Source organism: Taudactylus pleione, unplaced genomic scaffold (assembly GCF_031769625.1).
Source record: "Taudactylus pleione unplaced genomic scaffold, aTauple2 ptg000082l, whole genome shotgun sequence".
Taxonomy (NCBI): domain Eukaryota; kingdom Metazoa; phylum Chordata; class Amphibia; order Anura; family Myobatrachidae; genus Taudactylus; species Taudactylus pleione.
The window spans coordinates 8380287-8400920 of NW_028284484.1; the positions used below are offsets into that span (position 1 = coordinate 8380287).

The following is a 20634-nucleotide window of genomic DNA, read 5'->3' on the forward strand; positions in this document are numbered from 1 at the left end:
CACAAGGTGCGACGAGCAGCTACCGCTGCTGAAGAAATTCTAGACACCAGAGTACTAATGTCTAGAGCCGCCTCGTTGATGTAGGTGGCCGAATCACGGAGATTGCCAATCAACTCCGCCTGATCGGCCGGACAGTCGGATTCAAAAGAAGCCTCTAATGAATCCGCCCAGCGCTCCATCGCTCTGGCAACCCAGCAAATGGCCATAGCCGGCCGTGCTGCCCCCCCTGCAAGGGAATAAGCGGACTTCAGGCAGATTTCTACCTTGCGGTCCGTAGCATCCTTAAGGGAGGACATGGATGGCATCGGCAATGTGGCACTACGGACAAGACGGGTCACGTGAGAATCCACCTGTGGAGGGGATTCCCACTTCGCAAAATAATTATCCGCGAACGGATAAGCCACCGCCAGGCGTCTCTGCGGCTGGTATCTTTTGCCAGGTTGTTTCCACGCCTCCTCTAAATGGTCCACCAACTGACCCGAAAGAGGAAAGACTGTGGCATCGCCCTTCACATCTTTGAAAAAGGCATACTTAGATTTAGCCGCTGGGGGAACTTCGTCCTCAATCACCAAGGCTGTGCGGACCGCCCGAATAAGTCCAGGAATATATACTTTGGACTTAGCATCAGCGTCCTTAGTATGGAGAGGTTCCTGATCGTAAGGATCTAGAATCTCCCCATCATCAGACGTCCCTTCGTCATCCTCATAAGGAGCGGACAGAGACGCCACCGGCCTTTTATGAGACCGCATCACAGACTCCCCTTGCAACACATCCGACAAGTGCTGTACAGAACTCGTCAGGGAGTTAACCCACGCTGGCTCCTGAGAACCCGGGAGCGGGGAAATAGGGAGACTGTGGGGTACCACCAATTGTCGTGGGAACCCCTGCATGGGTGACGACACCACAGACTGCTGGGACAAACCCATCGGAGTAAACGCGGGCTGCGGAGCTAACTGGCCCACTAAAGCTGTTAACGCCTGAGCGAAACAAGCCCAGGGCGGCTCCTGTACCGGTGCTGTAACCGTAATAGGCCGCGCCATGGACAAACACTGCCGGCAAAGGCCCTCCGCGCTACCCTCCCCCTCCGCTAACGGTACTTTGCACGTGGTACACTGTAGCCGGAGGGGAAAATCACTTTCAGACATGATGGCACCACGTATGTGACCTCTCTCACCAATTAAGTATTAAATAGGCGAGAGACCACCCTGCAGCACCGCACCGCAAGGGCTTTAGCAGAAAGAACAGGGACAGTAATAAAGCTGACAGTTTAGAGAAGAAAAGATTACAGGCAGCAGCGCTAGCACAGTCACATACAATGCAGAAAAATAACAATTCCTGCACTAACAGCGCTGATCACTCAACTACACAGACACAGGGCCTGGTAGGACACAGCGCTGCATACACAGACCTGACCACAGCGGAGGAGAGGTATGCGGGGGGACCCAGACCACGATGCTTCCTTCCAGCGCTTCCAGCAGCGTTCACCATGCGTTCTGGAGAAGATGGCCGCCGAGGAGCAGAGAGGAGGCTGGCCTGGGGGAGGAGCGCTGTCACAGGACCAGTTGGCAGCATGCAGAGAGGGCTGTGTGCAGCGGGGGAGGCGCCGGCTGTGAGACAGGGAAGGCGCGCTCCCCTGGCATGCATTTAACCCCTGGGACGCCGCAGCGCTACCGCTCTGCTGCGGTCCGCTGTCCCAGGGGGTAGTGGAAGCGCAGGTTGGTCGCCTGGCTCCACGCTGCAGCCAGTCCCCAGGGAGCCCCCTGCCTGGGGACTTAGGACCATGTGATCAGCGGGGACCCACCGCGGGACCCCGCTGCTTACCTCTGTCCCCCTTGAATCCGGCCATGGTCCGGAGCATCTGGGGTCACCGCTAGCTGTGACCCCAGACGCCCACCAGCATCCCCGGATCAGTACCGGCGTTCTGGTACCGGCGGGGTGTAGGGAAGACAGCATGGACGTCAGGACTGACTGTCCATGCTGTTCATCCAGTTGTGCAGCCACAGCTGCATGAAGAATAAGCTTCAGGGGCTCTTCTAGCCCCCACTCCAACAGGTGCACCCGACTCCGGCCGGGCACCAAACTAAACTGGGGTGCCTTGGCTCGGGGGCGGGGTATAGGAGGGGGACCTAGTGCATCCTGGGAGGCTGAAAGCTTAACTCTTTGGTGCCCTGCGACTGACGTCACACCTATACCCCCAAGGTATCCTGTGGATACCCTATGGACCCTGAAGTAGAAAATTAGGTATCTCTGCTTATAATCGGGTCGACTTATACTCGAGTATATACGGTAACTATTTTTGTTGCAAGGTAGGAGATTATGGAAGGGTGCTGGTGGTCTCTCGCACTGAGGGCAGTTTAGGGATTACACCGTCCCTCTCACCATAAGCAGTTTGGAAGGAGCCAGGACTGAAGTAGGAGTAGTAATCAGTAGTAATAAATTGAGAGCGAGTCAGGATTAATTCTTAAATCACTCCCCTAAAGTCTAGATCTGCCCATGGTGTGCAACTGAATCTGTAATACAAAACACAACGGACCTTGGCGTGGAAAAAATGTTGCATCCCTGCATTGTACCACTTTGTATAGAGATTCTGTCACACCCAGATATTCAAGTGTGGCATATCAAATGAATTAGTCTTGTGAAAAGACGCTGGAGCCAAACAGAGTAAAACTGGACCTGACGTGCTGAGAAGGGCTGTTTGGCTCGACTGCAGCAAAAGTGTATAAGGACACATCTGTACATGTAAATCAATATGTGTTGAAAGAATATTAGAAAAAACACCAGACTAGTAAAGACCAGCAAATACTATGTACAAGAATGCTGGGCACAGAGTAGAACATGCACATTTCCCTCACTAAACTTACATTTTATGGTGAACATTACCACAAAACAACACTGAATCGTATCCATCATTTATAAATCCATGCTTATTGGAGGGTTTTAAAGAACGAACACAAAGCAAAGTAATGTAAATACATTTTAGCATTGCCTTATTTGCTGCAAGTGAATCAGCCATGACGACTTGGGATTGACCCGTTCGACATTAAGCACTTTCATAGTGAGTCAGAAAGACCTTTAAAGTACTGTGCAGGCGCACAAATTTATGATTCAAACCTTCAAATTGATATGCCCGAGCCAAGTGATGCAATGCACACTCATCACCAGGGTCCAACTTTGCTGTCTGAAAAGACATTTCTACAAAAATATCAGACTGGTAAAAAGAAAATAAATAAGTCTGAGGGTTTTTTTTCTATAGATTCCTTGTTGTTTACAAAGATATCAATTAAACTGTTCATGTAGTGAATCAGATCGCTGCTAAGAATGACTGGATTGAGGAAGAGTATTCCGTGGGAGCATTCAGTACGGAATACCTGCAAAATCTAGAGAGAAATTCTTGTAGGACAAGCTACACCTGTTCTCTAAGCAGCACTTAGAGCCGCTGTCATTTCCGTTACTCTGACGAGACCCTGACAAACTGCCAGGGAATGTGTGAGCTTCCCATATGCAGTGTAATCTGCATGCATACAGCAGGCAGCTCCAGATTTTCAAGAATGCGTATGCAATGTGTAATTGTCCTTAGTCAGCTGTAAGCTATTTAACTAGTATATCCTGATCCTTTCTGCTTCACATCAAGTGAAATCAACTTGAAAACGGGATACTGGAGGGAAAGAGCTCTAGAAAATATTAAAAAGGGGTTGTCATTCTTAAAAATAAATTATTAATACTACATGTGCTTCTTGTGAGGTTAATGGCCAAGTTCTGTCACCTCGAGGATCCAGTTACTCTTACGAGCACAACTACAGCATGTCATGAATATATCCAATCATCACAGAGGGGTTTTGTACATGCAAGACCAGCTACCAGTGATCACATAAGGATGTGATTTGTAGTCCTAAAATATAAAGTAGGGGGCAGTAAGTACACAGAAGGCTGTTTATTGACAACAGGAGGTTATTTATTAACTAGTAAAATAAAGTCTTCCTATTTGTGGATAGGAATGTAAAGAGTAGGTTATTGCATCAGTTATCCATTCAGTATTTGTAAAAATCTTCCCTTAACATAGTTGCAGCACCTTTCACAGTGAGCAACAGATGACTAGTTTGACATGCAGTGAAGTATCTTTCTGCCAAACGTTGCTCAGGTGATTACACCCTTGGAGAATGTTAGCCATCTGTGCTTATGTATCCTAACAAGCAAATAGTTCACAGTCAATGTGATCTCTCCCAGACGGCACCTGTGCATGCACACATTCTCAATTTAATTATAAAAAAACAAAAATTAAGGAAGAAGAATGAAATTTCGATTTACCATGGAAAAGGAGTATGTGGGACTGTATTGTTAAACAATGCAGACAGGCCTTATCAGTTGGAAAAGAGAGATTGTTTTGTTTGTTATATATATATATATATATATATATATATATATATAAATATAATCGGGAAGCCGGCTGTCATATCCCGGCGAGGGATGAAATGCCGGGCGTCTAGATGTAGACGCCTGACATTTCCCCGACGCCGGGAGACAGGCGCCTGGCATCACGATCGAAGGGATGCCGGGCGCCGCGAGCGGACAGCCACGGGGGGAGGGTTAGGGTTAGGCACTTGGGTGGGTAGGTTAGGGTTAGGCACCCCTAAGGAGGGTTAGGGGGTTAGTTTGTATTTACCCATCTCTGCATTTATCGGGCTGTCACTGCCGGAAATTCCATATATTTAGACCAATGTAAGTTTGGGTGATAAGCTGCGTTGTCTTTATGCCAAAGAGCACCATATCTACTGTGAAGAAGCTGGCAGCATCATGCTTCAGGGTTGCTTTCCGTCAGCTGGGCTCTCTAGTCAACGATAACCTTTTTTATTTTTAAGGCACTACTTCTACATAACTAACCGCTATACAGTTTCTGCCTGCAGCCATGGCTAAAAGTTTTGAGAATGACACAAGTATTGGTTTTCACAAAGTTTGCTGCCTCAGTGTTTTTAGACCTGTCAGATGTTACTATGGAATACTGAAGTAAAATTACAAGCATTTCATAAAAGTGTCAAAGGCTTTTATTCACAAATACATTAAGTTTATGCAAAGAGTCAATATTTGCAGTGTTGACCCTTCTTTTTCAAGACGTCTGCAATTCGCCCTGGCATGCTGTCAATCAACTTCTGGGCCACATCCTGACTGATGGCCGCCCATTCTTTGCCTGATCAATGCTTGGAGTTTGTCAGAATTTGTGGGTTTTTGTTTGTCCATCCGCCTCTTGAGGATTGACCACTTTTGCCTTATGGCAAGGTTCTCCATCATGCTGGAAAAGGCATGCTTCATTACCAAACTGTTCTTGGATGGCTGGGAGAAGTTGCTCTTGGAGGATGTTTTGGTACCATTCTTTACTCATGGCTGTGTTCTCAGGTAAAATTGTGAGTGAGCCAACTCCCTTGGCTGAGAAGCAACCCCACACATGAATGATCTCAGGATGCTTTACTGTTGGCATAGCACAGGACTGATGGTAGCACTTATCTTTCCTTCACCGGACAAGCGTTTTTCCAGATGCCCCAAACAATCTGAAAGGGGATTCCATCAGAAAAAATTACTTTATCCCAGGCCTCACCAGTCCAATCCCTGTACCTTTTGCAGTTTTTCCTGGAGAGAAGTGGCTTCTTTGCAACCCTTCTTGACACCAAGCCATCCTCCAAAAGTCTTTGCCTCACTGTGCGTTAAGATGCACTTACACCTACCTGCTGCCATTCCTGAGCACGCTCTGCACTGGTGGTGCCCCGATCCCGCAGCTGAATAAACTTTAGGAGATGATCCTGATGCTTGCTGGACGTTCTTGGGCACCCTGAAGCCTTTTTCACAACTATTGAACCTCTCCCCTTGAAGTTCTTGATGATCCGATAAATGGTTAATTTAGGTGCAATCTTACTAGCAGCAATTCCTTGCCTGTGAAGCCCTTTTTTTGTGCAAAGCAATGATGACTGCATGTGTCAGGTAACCATGGTTAACAGAGGAAGAACAATTATTTCAAGCTCTACCCTACTTTTAAAGCTTCCAGTCTGTTATTCTAACTTAATAAGCATGACAGAGTTATCTACAGCCTTGCCCTCGTCAACACTCTCACCTGTGTTAACGAGAGAATCACTAACATGATGTCAGCTGGTCCTTTTGTAGCAGGGCTGAAATGCAGTGGAAATGTTTTTGGGATTAAGGGCCCAATTCATACCCGCTCGCTAGGCTGCTATGCAGCCAGCCGTTTTTTTGCAATCTGCGAACCAGTGCGAGCAATCGGGAAGCGTTCGCTCACTGTGCATAGACAGCCAGGCTAATTGAGTGACAGGAGAAGCAGTTTGTGGGTGGTGACAGGAGCTGGCCACTAAAAACAGGGGAGTGGAGGTGCGAACGCAGGCGTGCCATAGCGTCTTAACGCAGTTTCAGAGGCGTGCATAATTAAAAGGCAGCATCATAGTACATGTCACTTGGCTGAAATTTGCACAGAAGCGCTCGCAGTGCTTGAGGCAGGGTATGGTCAACCACAAGTGCTGCGATCGGATCCGATGGTATTCGATGTTACTGATGACTGCATACACTTCCTGGAGTTTATGTGCGCAAGTGGGCGTCTTAAGACAGGCTGGTTGGCGTCTGCATACACAATGCGATCGCATGCTAAGACATAGTGGGCGTGCTAAGGCCTTGCTGTGCGACCGCCTGCCTTGCTCAATTTGCATACGCATCTAGCAAGCGAGTCTGAATCGAACACTAAGGCCCTCATTCAGAGCCGTACGCTCTGAGCAGAGCGCACGCTCTGAATGAGGGCCGTCCTCCATAATTATGGAGCGTCCTCCTGGACGCTCGTATAGCTGTGGGTCACCACCCACAGCCTATACGAGCGTGCAGTTTGATGGCCGCGATGGTCTTGACCATCGCGACCATCGAAACTGCGAGCCGGAGCCTGCGGTTGAGGTTTTCAACCGCAAGGCCCGGAGTGATTTTGGCTCTATCAGAGCCAAAATCACTCCCACTGACATCACTAGTGATGTCAGTGGGCCGGCTTCTGACGGTAGGCGTTCCCTTAGGAACGCCCCCATCAGGGAGGCACGCCCCCGGCACGCCCACCAAAGGGGGCGTGCTGTCAATCAACATCGACAGCACGTCCCCTTTGATCAGACACAACGAGCGAAGGAAAGTCCTTCGCTCGTCGCGTCTGGCGCATGCGCACGACGGAGCTCCCTCCGTCGTGCGCATGCTCAGTGCAGAACATCGACCCACTTGCGAGCGGACAGCCGCTCGCGAGTGGGTCTGAATCAGGCCCCAAGTTCATTGTCATGGCAAAGAGGGACTTTGCACTTAATTGCAATTAATCTGATCACTCTTCATGACATTCTGGAGTATATGCAAATTGCCATCATAAAAACTGAAGCAGCAGACTTTGTGAAAACCAATACTTGTGTCATTCTGAAAACTTTTGGCCATGGCTGTATATAAAAACAACACAACGTCGTTCAGAGACATGATACTTCTGGATGCCACCCGGCTGGAAAAAAATTCTGGGGAGAACACTACCTAGTAAATCTGCGGCTAGCAAAACCGCCGCCAAACCGCTGGGGCTTAGAACCCGCCGCTTAGTAAATATTGCCCTTAGTCTTACTGAATAGATAATAGAAGAATAAAGGGGAAATAAAAAAAAAAAAACACATTAATCTTTTATACTTGCGAGTGGCACAACTGTATAGGGCCAACAGGAAGCCTTGATGGAAAGTAATTACAAAAGGACACATAAAACAGGAGTCAAACAACTGAAAAATTACACAATATCTAGGATGGTGGCGTTAGTAGCTTTAAAAAGCAAATAGAGTCCATATTTGACATTCTATATGAAAGACACAGGTTAAATAATATACCTGAAATAACTGGATACACCGAACAATGTATTTTTATCTTTATGGATTCATATTTGAAAATTCCAATTTAGGGGTTTATTCGTCCATTAAATGTAATCAAGGAGTATTGTTCCGGTTTCATTTAAAGGAACAATACAATTCTCTCTCGCCGCACATCTGACGTTCGGGGAAAGCGCAACACACTATCAGCCGTGGGCGAACAGTATTCCCCCCAGAACTAGTTCTATTCAAAACAGAAAGGCATCAAAATAAACTACTCAGGTGAATGTTTTTCTAATCACTTCTTTTTGTGTAAACAGGATATTAAAAGGGCTTTTTTTCAACCTTCAGATATCTCAGGGCATGACCTCTGCTTACTTTATTACACATTGCTTTATCTATCTAGTTTCCTTGTATGGAGAAATATCTTTATATCACCAGGAACATGTTTCATTTTCATTGCTCAGAAATATATGAATACAAATACAAAGTTACTCTCTGGCTACAATTTACAAAACGTAAAGCAGTAACATGCAAGGGCAACAAAAATATAATTCTATAAGAAATATGGCTCATAAACAAGAAAGCTAAAAAGAAAAATCATTGTACAGACATCTCTCCTCAATACACCATGTAGCTTGCCCGACATGAGGGAACATCTAGGTCCCGTGTTACTCTGCTAGCGTTGGGCGTCTTTTTTTTGCCAAAAATGCGCCGAAGTCGGAATGTGATGCAAAATGCACCAGCAGACTGTCCTGATTAATTTGATATGTGACACTTGTATATCTGTGTGCGCCTGAGTTATGAACCGCAACGGAACTTTGAATGAATAAAAGCTGCTGCCACTACACTGTAGCACTTTATATACAGATTCAGAGACTATGGGGAATATTTACTAAAGTGCGAGCTTTTAGAAGTGGAGATGTTGCCCATAGCAACCAGACTCTAGCTATTATTCTAGAAGGTGCTGGATCAGTGATCTCCAACCGGTAGCTCGCAGTCTTAATTTTGGTAGCTCGTCTAGCTACAGTACTGCCGAGTCAACTAGGAGGAAGTGACCTGTGACGTGTGCTTCCCCGTGGCATCGACGCCATGGGTGGAGCCTCAGGGAAGGACATCAGGTGATTTCCGCAACCTCTCCAGCAATCACCTGACGTGGTTCCACCCACAGCGTCTATGCTATGGCGGAGCAAATTACTCCCGCCCAGTCCTGCCGGAAAATCACACAGCAGCCCTGCCTATATCTTTTGCTCCTCTACTGCACGTACCTCCTAGGAGCCGGTAATTAACAGTGAAATGTGTCTGTGCTTAAATTTTATTTACAAACTACAATAATATCACTAATTATTAAATGCATTTTTTATTTTCTATTAAACATTTATTTATTTTTTTCATTAAATTACCTTCAATTGTTCGGTGATTAGCCAGATTTTTTTTTTTTCTACAACTTTAGAAAAATGAAACCTCCTGAAGAGCTACTAAAGTAGCTCACCCCTCAATTAACATTGGAGACCACTGTGCTAGATAAATAATAAAGTAGAATCTGATTGGTTGCTATGGGCAACACCTTCACTCCTTTAAACCTGAATTTTGGTAAAAGTATACCCCTAAGTCGCACTCAGATATACAAGTGTCGCAAATCAAATTCAGCACATTCTCCTGGTGCATCCTAGTCGCATTGCGACTTAGACGCATTTTCGGCCAAAAAAAAAAAGACACCCAGAGCTAACAGAGCCTCATGGGACCTGGCGCGCCGAGAGGGGCTTTTTAGTTCGACTGCAGCAAAGATGTGTAAAGACACATCTGTATTTATGGTTTGTTATTATGCTGCCACAATGCAACATTTACTAGTGTCTCAAAGTGGAAAGCTGGTTGAATTTACAGTAATGCTTTGTAAGAAAGATGTAAACATCCATTCCCTATTTCCGGTTATGCGGCATCACAGCCTCCTACTACTGTACAGTGGGAATCAGTGGTGGAACGTGCTTGTGGTGGGCCCAGGTGCAAAAATATGCTTTGGGCCCCCTCCCCTGCCCCACAGGAAAGGGCAATGGGTGACAGTGGAAGGCAAAGGTTGATATTCTAGCCTTATGGATTCATTGTATTTTACATTTTTAATGTTTTATATGCTGTGTATTGTTTGTGTAAATTGATCCCACATTGTGTTCATGATCATCATCTAATTGCATTTGACCATTCCTTGGTCGTTTCCCAGGTCTGCTTTAGACACTCTGCCTCCCCCCAGTCACACACAGATATACAAGTGTCGCAATAAAATTAATCTTTGCAGTTCTCCTGGTGCATCTTCGCCCTCTCAGACAAACCTAAACATTTGGTGTCTTTAATTGGACATACGCTAATTGCTGCAAAATGCTCCACAGCAGGAGAATGAAACCAGGGCAAACCACTAACTCTCAATGCTGTAATCTATTAGATTTGACCAGGGTAAGCCTAGAATACATCAACAAAGTATCTTGTATGACCAGTCGGTCAAATTAAGTGGCTTTCCCACAATGGGACTCCAACTCCTGCTTAATGTTCACCTAGTGCACTGCTGATTTTCTCTCTATTCACTCGTTCCCAGGTCTTTTAGCTCTGGGGGTATAACCCCCCTCGGAATCGGTATGAATTACAGCTGGACCCCTGGCCGGCGGTTCAAATCCCGACAGCGCCTGGCCGACAGAGGAAGAAATCCCTAGGTATGTATTCACTAACCTAATCTACCCCCTAACCCTATTCCTCCTTTAGGGTGCTTAACCCTAACCTTCCCCCCCCCCGGTACCTAACCCTAATCCCCCTTCTAAGTGCCTAACCCTAACCTCCCGGGGGGGGGGGTGCCTAACCCTAAGTCCCCCCCGGGAGCCCTAAACCTAACCCCCGCGCCCCCCCCCCCCCCCCCCGAGGCTGTCAGCTGTGGCGCCCGGCATCCGCTGGATCTCCCGACGTCGGTCAAATGACAGGCGTCTAGATTTAGACGCTTGTCATTCATCCCTAGTCGGGATAACAATGTCTGGAAGCCGGCGGCCAGCATTCCGTCCGCCGGCTTCCTGAACATATACCCCCCCCCCTCCCCTTTGTTACCCTTACTAACGTTCCTACTGTTCCTTAAGTCGGGTACACAAAAGTTACATTTTCCCAAATAATTACATTACTGTTTTCGGTTTGTAAAACATTTTTTAATGTAAGCTTGCTTGAAAATACAAATGTATATAAAGAAAAATATGTATAATATAATATGTGTGAATAAAAATAAACCATGTTCAGCATTTTTGGCATCGTAATTTATGCTGATAACTGCCGTTTTAACATACAGTTTAAGAGTTCCAATCAGAAATGTACAAAAAGAAAGAAGCTCTGATTTGTGAAACAATTTGCTTAAGTTTTGAGTTCTAGACTGTAAAGGAATCTTAATCCTAAAAAGCAACAGCTCGGAACACATTGTAACTTCCAACCAAAGATTTAAAACATATTTAAAAAGCTGTAGATAATAATAATATTATAATAAAAAACCAAACAACAAAAGCTATTTAATTGAGAGCTGTGCATCTTGGTTTGTTTAGCCAGACAACATGCTTACACACAGGCCTGAAGTAACTGATATTTGGGACAAGGGAATAAAACTATATAAAAAGGGCATAAAGGAACAGAAGCATTGTACGAAAGACTGCACACCTGGAACAACATGTCATGTAATGCAGGATATCACTCACACTGCATGCTACAGCTTCCCATTTGAGGACATCTACATTTTTCACAAGGCTATATACACATTCATGGAAGAGATTGAGATTGTTCTGCACTGAGAATAATAATGAAATAAACTTGTTGTATTTTATGTGTGGTTTATGCTGTGTTTATATTGTTTTTTTTCTACCAATTATTGTTGTTATAGCACTGTTTGGTTATGTGTCATTTCTTTTCAAGTACGTTTGTAATCAATGATTAATTTACATTTTAATTGTATTCAGTTTGCTGTTACAATATATACATACACACACATACACTAAAGAAAGCAACAAAAGAAAGTTGCTTTATTACAACTTACAAAACAAACAAACAGGCAAACACAGTCAGTCAGATACAAAAAGGACTTTAAAGAACACCACAGATCTCTCTCTTAACCCCTATTTTTGTACACAATAAAAAAAAAATCAAAGCGATTTTAAAACAGGAAAATGTAAAAATCTGAGATCATCATTATGACTTACCTGTTATAGTGTGCTTTCATCTTGATGTGGTCCTTTGTCAAATCCATTTTTGAGCCCATACTGATCGGCATGATATGAAGAAATCCAGCAGCTGTTTCTCTATTACATGAAACTTGTGTAGTCTGAACAGGTTCACTAAACAGCTATAGAAGTAGTGACCAAACCAGATTGGGATCCTATATAGGAAACAATGAATCACTAATTGCATTCCAATATCTTTTAAGACCTTAACAGGTTTACTCATGAAAAGTAATTTATACTTTCCACAATATAGGTTTAGAAAATACATACAGAATAGACTGGATAATATAAAAAAGACAAAAAACTACAAATTAAGTGCCTAAAGCAAAAATTTGCATAATATTTCCATGAAATTAGTGTACAATGTAGAAGAGATACAGTGAAGAGCCAGATATTCTCAGATACTCTCCTGGGAATAGTAAGATGACAGCACACAGGCCAAGAACAGCTATCTTTTGATCACATTTATAAATATGAACAATGATATTCCTTTCGCATACTATAGGATCACCATAAGAGTATTTTTGAGGCCTCACAAACTACAATATACAGGTCCAACTGCATTTACTGCAGTATGAGCACGTGACTTACAGTACAAAACATTGCAGGACAAGGACAAGGTTTATATACATACAGCCATGGCCAAAAGTTGAGAATGACACAAGTATTGGTTTTCACAAAGTTTGCTGCTTCAACGTTTTTAGACCTTTTTGTCAGATGTTACTATGGTATACTGAAGTAAAATTACAAGCATTCCATAAGTTTCAAAGGCTTTTATTGTTTATTGGAGGATGTTTTGGTACCATTCTTTATTCATGGTTGTGTTTTTAGGCAAAATTGTGAGTGAGCCCACTCCCTTGGCTGAGAGGCAACCACACACATGAACGGTCTCAGGATGCTTTACTTTTGGCATGACACAGGACGAAGACTTTTGGAGGATGGCCTGGTGTCAAGAAGGGCAGCAAAGAAGCCACTTCTCTCCAGGGAAAACATCTGGGACAGACTGATATTCTGCAAAAGGTACAGGGATTGGGCTGCTGAGGACTGGGGTAAAGTTATTTGATGAATCCCCTTTCAGATTGTTTGGGGCATCTGGAAAAACGCTTGCCCGGAGAAGGAAAGGTGAGCGCTACCATCAGCCCTGTGTCCTGCCAACAGTAAAGCATCGTGAGACCATTCATGTGTGGGGTTGCTTCTCAGCCAAGGGAGTGGGCTCACAGCCATGAATAAAGAATGGTACCAAAACATCCCCCAACAGCAACTTCTCCCAACCATCCAAGAACAGTTTGGTGACGAACAATGCCTTTTCCAGCATGTGGCCCAGAAGTTGATTGACAGCATGCCAGGGCGAATTGCAGAGGTCTTGAAAAAGTAGGGTCAACAATGCAAATATTGACTCTTTACATAAACTTAATGTAATTGTCAATAAAAGCCTTTGACACTTATGAAATGCTTGTAATTTTACTTCAGTATACCATAGTAACATCTGACAAAAACCATCTAAAAACACTGAAGCAGCAAACTTTGTGAAAACCAATACTTGTGGGATTCTCAAAACTTTTGGCCATGGCTGTAGCTGCATCAGTGGTCGTATTACTCAAGTAAACAGCAGGGTGTCAGAAACCAAGGGTTAGGTACCGTTGTAGGCAGAATGGAGTAGATTATAGTATAAGTAAGGGAAAAAAAAGGTACACAAGGAAAGGGCGCCCTGCTCATGAGAGCTTATATTCTAAAGGGGAGGGGCAGACAGACACAGATGGGGGAAGAGAGTGAGTAAGTAGCATGGGGCACTGAGTTCGGATGAGAGCTGGATGGCTTTGATTAAGAATTGGGTGTTAAGAGCCCGTATGAAGTATTGTAGAGAGGAGAGTCTGATAGAGAGAGGGAGAAAGTTCCAGAGGTAGGGAGCAGCACGGGCATAATCTTGGGAGGTGGGAGTGTGAGGAAGTAATCAGTTGGCAGGAGAGGCGACATGCATTTGTAAAGCAAAGTGGGCGGGAGTGTGAAGTTAGATAAAACCAGATGTAAATAGGTGAGGAATGGGTGAGGGCTTTGTAAGAGAGTGTGAGAAGATTGTAATGGGTTCGGAAAAGGAAGCGGAGCCAGTATAGGACTTGTAAGATACAGGAGGCAGATGTAGTACATTTGGAGACGAAAATGAGCCGGGCCGCATCATTGAGGAAAGATTGGAGTGGGGAAAGGTGGGAGTCTGGGAGGCCAGATAGGACAAGGTTACAGAAGTCCAATCTGGAGATGACCAGTGAGTTAATGAGGGTCTTCGTTGTCTCCAGGGTGAGAAAAAAAAAAAAAGTCTAATCTTGGAGATATTTCTGAGATGGAAATTGAAAGACTGCGAGAGGTACTGATGAGTTCTTTGAAGTACAGGGAGGAGTCAATTATAAACTTCAAAACAGCGCACTTGTGGACTAGAAGACATGGTGGTGCTGTCAATAGATAATGAAATTGTGTAGGACATGAGCCATGACTTAGTCTCCAAATACCGGGGAGAGAAAAATAAAAAAAAAAGGTCATACTAGGTAAAATGGATGGGGAGGTGTAGACCCAGGAAAAAAAGGATTGGGGGCTGACTGGTGGCATGTCATGTTCTGGTGTATGGAGTCAAGTTTAGACGAGAAGTGGGTTGCAAAGTCAATGGCAGAGAGTGAGGAGGGTAGGAGAAGATGGGGGCTGAAGAGCGAGTTGCAAGTGGGGAAGAGATGACGGGGGTTAGAGGACTGGGAAGAGATGAGGTTCTTAAAATACGACGTTTTAGACTGTAGGGCATACATTTTAAATTGAGAAAATTTTGCCACCACCATTGCAACACCCCAGCCCCAGTTTGGGGGTGGAATTAATTTGCTTTGCTCGCAGCTCCCGTCTAAAGTGACAGGAGCAATTCAATTGTTTGTGCCGTTGGGAGCCCATTATTTCTGATCGCACCCTCCTGAGGGTCTAAAGCCGGGGAATTTGGCTGCAACACGCGCAATATGTAAAAGGCGGCCATTAATTCATGTCCATCAGCACAAACAATTAAATATCGCTCAGGTCACTTTAGATGGGAGTTGCGGGCAGAGCAAAACAATTGAATTACACCCCCATACTGGGGCTGCAATGGTGGTGGTGTTGGGGTCTTTCTAGAAAACAATTCAATTCACCCCAATGTGTCACCAACCTATAGATCTGCTTTTGCAAACTTCCTGAGGATCACAAAAGATAGACATCAATTCACCTCACATCTTGCAGATCCTCAAACAGAAAAAGCCAAGCAAAACAATTCAACTAGCAGTTGTTTTTTTTACTTAGAATTATGCCGAGAACAGAGTTGCACAGTCAAAAGGCAGACCCATCTAGTGATTATGTGGAAACTGCGGTTCTGTGAAATGAGTCGCAGCTAGGCAGCTGTCTTTTTGTGGGAGCGTCATGAGAGTGTTGTGGGTGTATAGCCAGTGTTCCATGCTATTTGAAGGCATGCACATGACAAAGTGACGCCTGTTTCAGAAGAATCTCTTGCACCTAATTAGAGATAGGTGTTAATTGCAAATATCAATGATGACTGTTGCCACTGCAGACAGTGAGAGGAAGCAGTGGTATACCTGCTCTAGCCTGGCGGGAAATTAGAATGAAATAGACAACATTACACACAAGAGGTCTTGTTACCTTACTTATTGAATAATAATAATAATAATCATTTTTAACAGTTCCCCAAAAAGATACATAACAGTAGGGTTCCCACTAGGCTGTTTTAGCAGAGCCCTGCCCAATTTTAAAGGGGCAAAATGTGCCCTGCCCTTTTAGCACCACCCCGCTAAAACAGCCTGCCCTGCAGTTACCGCTCTCCGTCGGTTGAACAGTTGCCATGCGCATGACATCAATTCACAGTGAGAGGATAGCTTGGGGGAAGCCCAGCACATCCTTAAGTGCTGGGCACACCTCCATGTACGATGATGCCCCCTCCACAGTGGACCACGGCCCCCCCTTTTCAGCACACTTAAAGACTCCCTAAGTCTAGCGGGAACACTACAGTAGCTTATTGTACACTAATATAATACAGAATAAATTATTGAAAAATAATAATAGCTGTCAACTGTATTAAGGGTGCACGTAAAAATACAATGTTTAAGATCTCACTGAAACAAAAGAACAAACTGGGAATCAAAATATTAAATGGTTAATATAATACTTTCATTAAGCGAATTATCTAGTGGCACATTAATGATTCTTTTTCAATTCTCCTAATTGCTTTTCTGACAAGTCTAAATCTGATTAATTTATCAAACAGGGTCAAATGATTTTAATTAATTCAATCAATTAAAACATGTCTTACTTCTATTCAATTTCGCTTTGGTGCTACATTTATATTCTTCCGCATGGCCTATACTTAACTTCCAACACATTTGTCTAACCTATATTCAATTTTTCACAAAGCATTTACAAAAAGTGGTACTTAGTAAAGAAAACCATTTGGTCATTAACATTGTTTACGCAACAAGTTACTTGTAGTAACAAAAAAGTGGACGGTGGCCAGTCACTAAGCCTAGTCCTGAGAGCGCTTATAAACCAGAACTTGAAAAACATGCAAGAAGCATTGGGAAATCACTATAGGAATACATAATCAACTGAGGGAACTAACAATTTCCTAACTAATAATAACAATAAACAAAAAAAATTCATCTTTATAACGAAGCCTACAGGAAATTACTAAAATGGTGGAGGAAGGTGTTTATAAGCAGGATGGACCAATCACAAGCCACATTTTTTTTTTTTCTTTTCATTCGCAGTTTGTAAAACACACACACACCTAGATAGTTGGGTACGGGATGCCGGCACTCGGGATCCCGTTGGTCAGAATCCCGACAGGGTCGGTCAGTATTCTAACCCTCCCCCTCTCCCTCCCCCTCCCCTCTGTCTAAACCTAACCTCTACCGCTAGTGCCTTACCCAAACCCCAGCACTTACTGTCGGGATGCCAGCACCGGGATTCTGAGATGTGTTGGGATTCTCACACCGGCATTCCAACCAGAGATAGATAGATATAGATATACACAGCTGTGCCACAAATCCATTATACAACCTCAGCCCGGAATTAAGCCAATAAATTTTGTTTTGGTGGACTCAGCGGCGCCCTCCAATGGCCGGCGACCTCAGGCAGTTGCCTAATGGTAGCACCGGCCCTGGTGATGTGATACCCCTTTTACACCGGAGCTAAAATCCAGGTTTTTGAAGGGTTAACCGGGCAGCTCCCTGGTGTAAAAGGGGAGAGGGTTGGATCGCCGGGTCGAGTGACCCGGCAATCCAACCCAGGTAACTAGCAGGGTTTAACACGGGCGTAGCCCGTGAAACCCTGCTGTGAGAACAGCGCACTCTGGGTCACGATGACCTAGAGTGCGCTGCTAGCCGGCCGATTGGTCCGACTTCAGTGGCGCTTGAAGATGACGTCATCTCCAAGCGACCACTTTCACTCCGGAAAAGCCGGGTCTATGCAGACCCGACTCCGGTGTGAATGGCACCGACTCGGGAATATCCTGAGTCGCCGCCTGCAAAATTTCGGGTCTGATCCAGATAGGAACTTTGTTCCAACTCCGGGTCAGACAATTTAAGTGGAAAAGGGGTATAATAGTAGGGAAGGCGCAGATACAGTATCATAGAATAACTGTGTAATTTATTACAGGGTCTTGGGCTGAAAATGTAAGTTACAATTAGGGATGTGCAGGCTCGGATAGGTTCGAGTTTGCACGTGGAGTTCGGATTTTTCCCTCCAAAAAAACGGAACTCAGAACGAGGCAAAACGTCATCTTGCATGGACGAACATCATCATTCCTGGACAAAAGACCAGGAATGATGATGTTCGTCCATGTAAGATGACGTTTTGCCTCGATCTGAGTTCCGTTTTTTTGGAGGGAAAAATCCGAACTCCACGTGCAAACTCGAACCTATCCGAGCCTGCACATCCCTAGTTACAATAGGTGTCAATATAGTAGGTTCTCACTTTTATCTAGTTGTAGTTATGCCCATTTACAACACAAATAGGTCTCTCTCTCTCTCTCTATACATATACACACATACATACATACACATAGATACATACATACATATCAGCAATTATTAATGAATAATGATACAAGACGGGGGGGGGCACACTTACGAGTCAACTGGGAGGAACTCGTCAGTATATCATCTCCAGCGAACGGGGTTTCTGGCAGGGAGGACGGCCAGCAGTGGATCAGGGAAGATAGTGAGTCTCCGGAGCGGTCACACTGGTGGCAGGAGTTGGTAGGAGGCTGCACAGGCACCCTATAGGCAGGGGGCAGTACAGACACTGACACCTGCCTCTGACACCTTCTGCCGGCTCCCACCTGTCACCTGCAATAAACTCCACACAAGTTACCACAGACCCCAGCAGCCGATCTCCTCCGTCACCAAAGCCCGAAACTACTGCCCCGGACACCCGTCAGTGCCGCCCTGTCCGAAGAACACTGGACTCCCGGAATATGGCGGAATAATAGTAGGGCCAGCCTCAGCCAATAGCGAAGAACTTGGTGAGCTCCGTTGCCAATCACCTTGCGAGAGCACGGCTGTTCTAGCCAATCGCTGTAAGAGACTGGAGAGATGGGACCAATAACTTCAGCGCGCACATTACCTGGTTTAAGATTATAAGGGATTAACCAATGAGGGTGCAATGGATTACACCTGCGGCCAATCAAAGGACGTTCCAGTCACTGAGTAACAGAGTGTGGCGGGCAGGGAGCTGTCACTGGAGGAATGCGGAGAGGTTGCTGCGTTACATCACACGGGGCTGATACTGGCACTTACTCACCCAGCATTCCTCAGGTACATTCCTTCATAACCCTTTTATTATCTCCCATTGTATTTTGTTACTACATTCCAGCACTCACTCTGCAACATGGCACAATTCCTATGCTGTATGCATCCTATGGTAAACCTGCTGGCATAGTATATTTTAAACATATACAAAGGAAAGAAGAGCAAGAAGGGCTTGTTGCTGGGGCACTCTTAAATCAAAATGTACATAAAATATAACTTTTAATAATATGATTAAAAATCAGTAAATCTCCTTGTTAAACCTGAGTACATGGATATGGCGAAATATAAAAAAATTGTTGCGGATAATAAATCTGTGCAGATATAATGGGAATTTGGAAATCCTGTGTTCTGGCCAAATGACAAATGTGCAGGAAGATAACATCCGCAGTGACCCTGAGATTAGCAAATTGTAAAATTGTACCATGTGACCACTAAACTATGTAACCAATCTCTCCCAATCCATCTCCGATATATACCAACCTACTACACCTGGTATTCCCAGGTGGTCACCCATCCAAGTACTGACCAGGCCCAATACTGTATAGCTTCCAAGATCAGACGGGATTGGGCATATCCAGCATGGTATGGCTGTAGGTATTTATTTTAAGGGAGTCTGGATGTCCTGGTGTACAATAGCAAAAGTGAATGTAGGACTATCTCAATGAGGAGTCCGCTTTGTGTAAATGCGTAATGCAGATTTAAAAAAATAAGTTTTGCACATGCGTACTTCAATTATGTCACAGGTATAATATATTACAGTCAAGATATCTCGTATGTATAATCTGATGTTTATGCAGTTCATAAATATTCATCAAATGTATGATTAGTGTGTATAGAACTAGATACATAACATCATAAAAAAATACCAATACACATTGACCGGCAAGAGTGTGTCTGTCAGCGATTTTACAACATATGTCAGACAGAACTGTTATAATTGTGGAGTATGATTATCACACCCAGCGACTGTGTTATGTATATTAGATTACCCCTATATGTCCATGGGGCTTCTACAGAGTCGCAGGTGTAAACCTATATTTGTCCACAATTAATACATTCAATTATTGTTAGAAACTCATGAAAAACCGCCCAGCTGTTATAACCATGCCTTAATTATCTCACTGCTCCCAGGTGAGTTCCTATATGGTGTGGTAGTTGATCTCAGTGTAGCTATATCAGCTGTAGAATAAAGAAACTTTTATCAGTTCCTGAGAGAAAGTGGCATCAGTACCACCTGGGGTGTGAGCATGTATAGTGTATCAGAAATGATACAGACAAATACAGAGATTGACGTAGAGAAGAAAATTACTCTCAATTATTGGTTGGTTTGGAATAATTAAATATAGATAATTTAAGTGACTGTGCAGTACCCTCCCTTCTTATTTCATATTATATCTTAATACAGATGTGTCCTCATTCACTTAGCGTTTTTGTGCCATTGGCTGAAAATGCTTAGCGCGATTTTGACACTGCCACAGGTAGCGACCTTCATACTTTTACTTAAATTTTGCGTGTTATTTGCATCAGTGGCGGAACTTGCGAGTGGTGGGCCCAGGTGCAAAAATTTGCTTTAGGCCCCCCTCCTCCGCCCTACTCCAAGTTCAAAGTGCAGTGGATGACAGGGAGAGGCAAGAAGGTGACAAGTAGAGAGTGACAGGGTGAGATAACAGGCAGTGGGTGACAGGGAAAAGCAGTGGGTGAGATGGAGAGGTGACAGGGAGAGGGAGGGGT

The 20634-nt window shown here is 44.5% G+C and overlaps 1 protein-coding gene and 1 pseudogene across 1 annotated transcript in view; both read right to left on the minus strand.

Annotated features, from left to right (window-relative positions):
• The window catches only part of PRKCZ (protein kinase C zeta), a 256098-nt gene extending 237429 nt beyond the window's left edge, over window positions 1-18669 (minus strand). Inside the window, exons 1-2 of the mRNA XM_088468202.1 lie at window positions 18224-18669; window positions 12062-12237 (exon numbers count right to left, since the gene is read on the minus strand). Coding sequence (XP_088324328.1) covers window positions 12062-12132 — 71 coding nt within the window. The 5' untranslated portion in view covers window positions 12133-12237; window positions 18224-18669. The remainder of the gene's footprint in view (window positions 1-12061; window positions 12238-18223) is intronic.
• Window positions 18670-19380: 711 nt separating this feature from the next.
• Window positions 19381-19499, minus strand: LOC148532189 (5S ribosomal RNA; annotated as a pseudogene).
• Window positions 19500-20634: the final 1135 nt, after the last annotated feature.